Consider the following 7,500-nt stretch of genomic DNA (forward strand, 5'->3'; position numbering starts at 1 on the left):
TGGGTAAGATTTTGGGGGAGTATCACCCAAGGATTTCCTGCACTGTTGTTTAGACTGGTTGCTATGGTTACTTTTGTGTTTGTTTTTGGTGGATGTTTGAATGGAGCAGCATTATTCCCCAATTTAAGTATTGGTGCATGTAATTGGTCACTATGTCTCAGGTGGTAAGAGCCATGCAGCCCCTTTGTTGGCCGAAGTGGTCGGTCTCAACCAGAGACCAAGTTTTCACTTTAGTGTGGTGGAGAATGTGGGTGAAGACAATGTCTTGTCCGTCTGTATGTACACACCTCCCATTCCCGTGAATAAGATACCTCAAGAACACAGAGAGGAAATTTCTTCAAATTTGGCACAAATGTCAACTTGGAATCAGGGAAGAACTGATTTGATTTTGGTGCTCACAGTGATCTCACATCTGTCCCTTTCTCATGAATGGGATATCCCAGCAATGCCTGGAGGAATTTCCTTACATCTGGCACAAACAAGTACTCTGACAACACATTTTAGCCATAATTCAAGAATTCATACACCAATTCTGAAAGAAGTTCACACAATTGTCTCATAGGATAACATGATGAAGTGATGGCATTCTATATCCAAAAGGTCAAAGGTCAGCTTCTCTTTGACATCAGAATGTTTTTCCAGCCATTGATCAATGCCATGACTCAGGAACAGAAGGAGATTGTGACCATATTTCACGTTAGAGAAAATCGAGATGTGCAGAGAATTTGAACAGAACCACGTTGAATGGTGTCTGCAAAGACCTTCAGACTGCTAGAGTGTAAATGGAAGGAGGCAAATGAGTAAAAATTGTGAGTGGTAGAGGGCCTGGTGTCCGGATGGAAGGGAGGAGTAGAGGTGAGGATGCCGAGAGGACGAGGGATGAGTGGAGAGGAGCTATTTTGGAAAAGTGTTGAGCTGTTTATTTGCGCGTCATTGAAGCTGAAGTAAGGCGCTGGGGGAATTGGCCACCAAGCCCCCGCTCTGCAACAGCTGCCGCTGCTAAGTGAGTTACTAGCCGTCAGACTGCCTTTATGTCACACAATCAGACACACATACACATGCATTTTCCTGTCACATGTTGCCTGTGATGGATGCGGCGAGGATATAATGCACTGCAACAGCACAGGAGAAAATATGTGCCATTCTCCACTATCGGCCTTTAAGTGAAATGATTGCTTAAATTAACAGCATTTCATGTGTGCAAAGAGTGAACGCTGATTAGGTTGTTAAACAATAAGTTATTTATCACTCCACAACTAGCTGCAGCCCCATTAAAGGGCGAGGCCGTGATACAAAGCAATGACTTAGTGTTTAATGTCTGCTGTCAAATAAAATGGGCAACACAGCTGGGGGTAGATAGTGCCACAGATCAGCATGTCATCAACTGTTAGGATAAATTTGCTAAATAGCTCATGAAAGTTAGATTATTTTAACTTCAAACTAAATAATCACAAAAGACGGAGGGGTTCTTACAATATTTCAGTCTGATTCCAAATGAGAAGCTTTTACGATTGGACTCTCATTAAAATACAATTTGTCCTTTCTCCATCAGCGCAGTTATGGTATTTTAGTCGAGCCGTGCCGTGCTCATTTGTATTTCCAGTGCATCCTCACAGCGGGGGGTTACTTTGCTGACTCAGTATTATAACAGGACATTATAGCCCTAATCCATTGCAAGGCCAAAGCTTGACAGTCCCCACCCTCATCTAAGCTCAGAGTCAGAGGAACCAGATTGTCTCAACTTGCAGTATTAGAAGGACCACTGGAGAGAAGGCACCATGTTTACTCTGCATCCTTCTTGTTTCACCCTCATGTTCATGACCTAACCCCAATCTAACCCACACAAGCACGACTGTTTTCTGAACCTCTCTCCTATGTTCGGGTATCACATATGTACACCGTAGGTAAGCCAAATGGAGGTCCATTTGGTGAGTATATAAAATGTTGGGAGTCATCGGGGTCTGTGTTTTCTATATTTTATTTAGACATCTAACTTGTCTCTTATACATTGACAAGGTTTTCTTGAAAAAATGTTATAGTTAAAAATAGTCGTTTAACTAGAATGACACCCTATGCCAAATAAGAGTAAAAGCTTTTCAGAACCACAGTCGTGTCGAACTTTTACAGATTCTTTAGCTTTTCTCCTCCAAGAAGTCTTTCTACCTGAAATCTGCAGGCACTCAAACAGTTTTAATTTGTCAATCATTCCCAAGTTATTTGGATTGAAAATTCAAAGCGCTGGAGAATGCAAAGAAGTATGATATCCAGCTGCAAAGCATTTACAGGGAAATGGAGTGATAGCATGTATTTTAAATGTCACCTTGCTGCTGAAGGTGAAGCGGTGGCAGAAAGACATCACCTATCACTGTCATAGATGGCAGCTCTCAGAAAAACACACTTCCTCTCTGCCTGCACTCTTTCGACAGCACAGGCTGAATATTACTGCTGTACCAAGAGATGAATACAGGAGAGGAAAAGAGGCATGCAGGGGAGGAGAAGAGGGAGGGAAGAGGAGAAGAGGATGTATATACGACTTGATAAGAGAAGATGCACACTAATATTCAGAGCAGCCTAAATACTGCTTATGTGCAGATGAGAATATAGGGATTGAAGAAAGAGGAAAAGGGAGTTTGGGAAGTGTAGAGGAGAGACATTGTGGTCCAGCTGTGCCTGATGTTTTGGAGAGAAGAGAAGCATGAAACAAAGGAAGGGTGAAGGGAAGGAGAAGAGGTTATAGAGGGAGGAGGAGAGCAGAGAAGAAAAGGTGTAAGAGGAGGAAAGAGGCAGAATAATTACATAAGTATTATTGGAGGATGGCCTGCCACTGTTAAATGTACAAATATAACCATGCATGGAAAAAATAGAGATTACGCCTGGAGCCCGGCAGAGGCTTGTCCTTGTTGTGAGCTTTTGGTGCTGTGGGAGTACCTAAAGCATTTGGATTATAGGTGGTGTAGTGTCACTGAAATCATGAAGTCTGTTCACAGTGAAGTTATGAATACAGTTTAAAAAACCAGTAAAATTCTTCCAGAATAATATGGGTAGGTTTGAGTTTAAGAAGTTAGAACTGATTCATTAGGGACTTAAAACACATGCTAGTCCCTTTTAGTCTGTAAATTCACAGTGGAAGGTTTAAATCAGCAGCTGCATATGTATATATGTATATAAAACAATAACATAATGCACATCTTCTTGTCTGCAGGTTTCGTCTGCTGTGCTCAGGAGTATATAAACGCTTCAACCTCTCTCTGCTGTGTGGGCAATGACGGATATCCCACAATGCACCCTGCTGGCAATGCCACCGTGACATTGCAGTGCTGTGGGTCAAAGGTCATACGTCAGCAAGAGGAATGCTGCAACGGGATTGGCTATGACCCCCAACGACACGTGTGCGCTGACCGACCCACACCCGGCCTGCTGATACAGGTGTGTTTGTGCGTGAGATAATGTGTGTGTTTGTGTTTATGTCACTTATGGCACAAGATGGTGAAATCCTCTCTGCTACTAAAACCACGTTGTATTTGCTAAGATGAGGAAATCTCAAGCACACTATATCACTCCTGCACCCTTTCTTACTTATCTTTCATCTGTCCATCACCTCTTCCCTGTGGTTTAAATGTCTGCTGGACGTTTTACAAATTGGGGCATGTTTTAAAAGTCTGTTCTTCAGTAGACACATTTACAAGATTGGTAGCCTTGTTTTGCTGTCATTTTTTGTGTTTTGCAAGCAAAATTAAATAGACAATGACAGCCAATCTATGATCAGTGTGGTAACAAATCTTGAGGCTACATTTTGTCCATTTTAATTAGTCTTATCTGGATTTTGTATCTGTATTTTCTACATAGTGCATATTAGTGGAAGAAAAACCAAAGCATTCCTTCTTCTTTACAGACCTCAGAGGAGAAGTGAGATAAATTAAAGAGAAAAACTGAATTCACCATATGTAGAGAAAGTCAGTAAAAACTGAAATGCACCTATAGATATGGTATGTCTGTCAATTGCCAGAAGATACAGGTAATAATATGACTCCCACACTGCAGAAATGCAAGCCAGTCTGACAGAAAAAAGATCCGGTGCTTACACGTCCAGTGGATATTGGTGGTTAGACCAGGTCTCTCTTTCTCTCTCTCTGTCTTCCTTTCTCTCTCTCTCTCTCTCTCTCTCTCTCTCTCTCTCTCTCAAACTCACACCCATTGTCACATCAGGAGTTGGGGACTGGGCCATCTTCCATTTATCATCTGGGGTCATGTGATGTTTGTGTGTTCCCAAGTCAGCATGACACAGGCACACACACACACACACACACACACACACACACACACACACACACACACACACACACACACACACACACACACACACACACACAGGGACAAAGGGTAGGAATTCTCATTAGCCCTAATGATGTCATTAAGGACCATGCAAACCACACACATGCACAAACACGTACATAGCTTCATTCTGCATATATTTTATGAGCGACGCTTCAGAGTGTATGATCTTTGCTTACAACACGTAGTAAATAATAGAATTGTAAAGTTCTTTAGGAGTTTCTGTGGTAGTTGTCTGTACAGTGCAATAATAAAGACAAATAACTTAAAGAAAATAAAGATTCCCATCTTCCCATCTCTATCTTTCCTCTCCACTCTCTCCATCTTTCTCTGTCTCCCCCTCCTTCCTCTGTGCAGCACCAGTGTTTGCAGGGCGCTGTGTGTCCCGTAGCTGCAGCATCTACAGCTTACTGTGGCTCCTGTGACCTCGATCCATCTATGACCGCCTGCACATGGGTCCTGTCTGCACACACTCACCCTGATGCACCACCCACAATACACTCACCTTCCATCAACAACACTATGGGCCTCTCCGCACACACAAACAGAAGTGATAACACTTACAAAATGGCAGACACATACAGTCACACACATGCTGAGAACCTGCAATTCGAGAGAAGCCTGTGCCCGTCGCATGAGGAGGTTGTGTACAGTGGAGATGCCAACAGATACACCTACACAGGTAATCTGTGCAATTGAGTGTGTGTTTGTGTGTGTTCAGTGAACAGACTGCAGTTTAGAAGAATTATGAAACACATACTATTCCATAGTTTCTTTTTGCATTATGTAGTTTTTAGTGATTAGTAGAGAGTCTCAAGCATGGTTTTCACCTTCTTTTCCCATTACTGCTCTTCACTGTATTCTGCGTAAGACATGTAGGCTTGTTCGCACTTGGAAACTTAAGTTTTAGCTGCTAGTGAGTCATTCAGTGATCTGAGCGGCTAGACAGATTAAACACCTGCTTCCTCTTGGGAATGTGGTTTAAGTCAAGTTACCTGAATAAAGAAGTTCTGTCAGATGTTCCATAGCTTCCCTTTGTATGCTGTTGCAGGTCAAATATGATGACAAACTAAATGCATAAACTTCGCAGCATTACCCTTCAGCTCAGTTAAAGTTTACTTTAAATATATTTTAATCTCATAATCTTTTCTCCGGTGTCAGTATGGCTACGTAGGCCTAATGTATTTGGATTTTAAACATTTTGACCATTCATAATGTATTTGCATCCCTGCTTTTAACCTGTGACTTTGCAGGAAATTAGGACTCTCACTTCAGTCCTCCAAGCCACCATGAAGAATAACTAATGCAGAATATAGCCATCTGTGAAGCACGCCGCTCATAGAAATTTTAAGCCTGCAGAAACCAATTCTGCATTTGCTCTAAATGTGTCAGCCGCTGCAATCAACGAGCTTAGAGACAGATGCCCTTCCACACATTTTCACACACACACGCACCAAGGCAGCTGTTGCGGAGCACATTGATAGCTGTAACGTGGTAACGCTCTCTGTGCTGTACACTTGTGTGCCATTAAAACTTAGAGATGGGCGTTTAAATGCCATTTCAACATTCTCTACTATTTATCAGCCCAAAGGGAGTTGGACTGTATGTGTGTTTTGGTGTTTGTGGGCGTGTGTGTCCAGATTACTAGTGTGTCCACACATTATTTATATGGGTAGTTACGTCTGTTAAATCAAGACTAATTGTGGTTGTGGGTGTTTGTGTGTATGGGTAGTTGTAGAGTAATAACTACATGCGTTTTGTGTGTGTTAGTGTCCAGTGAGTTACTATGTAAGTGTGCCTCTGCAGTGAATCTGCTTCTGTGTATGTGTTTCTTTTACTTTGTGTTTGTGTGGGTGTGTGTGTGGCATGGGGCGGTTAGGATAAGAGTTTCTAGGTAATGCTGTGACACCATCTGGGCAGAGGCACATAAAGCTGTCGCCACCCACCATACACCAGATGTTTCTCATGCACACACATACGCACACACACAGTCAGACACACAGGGTATCATGCTCTTCTTCTCTGGGAAAAAACGTAAGGTTGATCACACACAGATAGCTCCACATGTGTAATGAGTGCTATAAATATACTGTATACTGTATTGTCCACGTCCCAATTTATGTTTATACTTTTGGGAATTAGTTCTTAATCAAATACAGAAACTCAGTTTTTAGGCACAGGTCTATGCACACATATTCAGTGTTTTATTTACATGCATGTATCACTGTGTGCGTTTTGTTGCTTCAGTTATCACAGTAATAAAGACAAGAGGCCTGGACTGGCAGTTAAACGTGGTCTCATTTAAAGCAGCAGTCCCTTAGCACTCCTAAAAATAATGAACGTGTGTGAGTGTATGCAAGTGCATCTGTATGTATACATAGTATCCTCCTGTATGTATACCAGAAGGGTTTTCACAACATGTCTCCCAGAATGCCTCAGTCACAGCCTGATGTTTACATCTGTGCATCAAGGATAGTGCATATATTTTGTATATGTTCATATAATGTGAGCTTACATCGGCAGTACAACTCCCAGAACACACATTTTCAAGATGCAACCATTGTTACTGCACGTTATTTTAGATTAACGTATCTGCCATATGTGTCATAAATGGTATATACTCTGCATGTTGTACAAAAGGTCACATAATTACAGTTATTTTGCTTCATACAGTCTTTAAATGTGTCATCTCCTCGATAATCCTGTTGTGATTTTTAGTGTTTTTGATCATTCACAGTTTTTTTTTAAAACATCATATTTGGATATTTACATTAACCAAAAAGGATAGAAGTCTGTTTTCAGTCAACCCCCACAGATTTTTCATTTTATTATTATTATTAGCTGCTTCAGATAAAACTTGCAAAAAATTTACAACGTTATTGTTCCGATGCTGGAATTTGAGTTTATACCATGTGTGCACTTCAAGTATTAACCACACGTAAAAACTTATGTGTTGAATCGATGATATATTTGTTAACCAGTGTATTGACAATCTTACTGCCATTTGTTGATTATTTTCTTGCACTCCCCCTTCATTTATTTTTTCTGTCTCCCTTGCTCCCCTTCTCTAATAGACTCTGAGCTGGAGCCTTTCACCACCTACGAGTACAGAGTGAGGGGCTGGAACAGCTTTGGACGAGGCTCCAGTCATGTTACAACAGTGACGAC

At 41.5% G+C, this 7,500-nt stretch overlaps 1 protein-coding gene across 1 annotated transcript in view; it reads left to right on the forward strand.

Annotated features, from left to right (window-relative positions):
- Positions 1-7,500, forward strand: part of ush2a (Usher syndrome 2A (autosomal recessive, mild)) — a 192,936-nt gene that overhangs the window by 134,924 nt on the left and 50,512 nt on the right. The window contains exons 62-64 of the mRNA XM_070986267.1: positions 3,203-3,426; positions 4,690-5,014; positions 7,407-7,500. The exon at positions 7,407-7,500 is cut by the window's right edge and continues 104 nt beyond it. Of these exons, the coding sequence (XP_070842368.1) occupies positions 3,203-3,426; positions 4,690-5,014; positions 7,407-7,500 (643 nt within the window). The remainder of the gene's footprint in view (positions 1-3,202; positions 3,427-4,689; positions 5,015-7,406) is intronic.

This window comes from Chaetodon trifascialis, chromosome 1 (assembly GCF_039877785.1).
Source record: "Chaetodon trifascialis isolate fChaTrf1 chromosome 1, fChaTrf1.hap1, whole genome shotgun sequence".
Lineage (NCBI taxonomy): Eukaryota > Metazoa > Chordata > Actinopteri > Chaetodontiformes > Chaetodontidae > Chaetodon > Chaetodon trifascialis.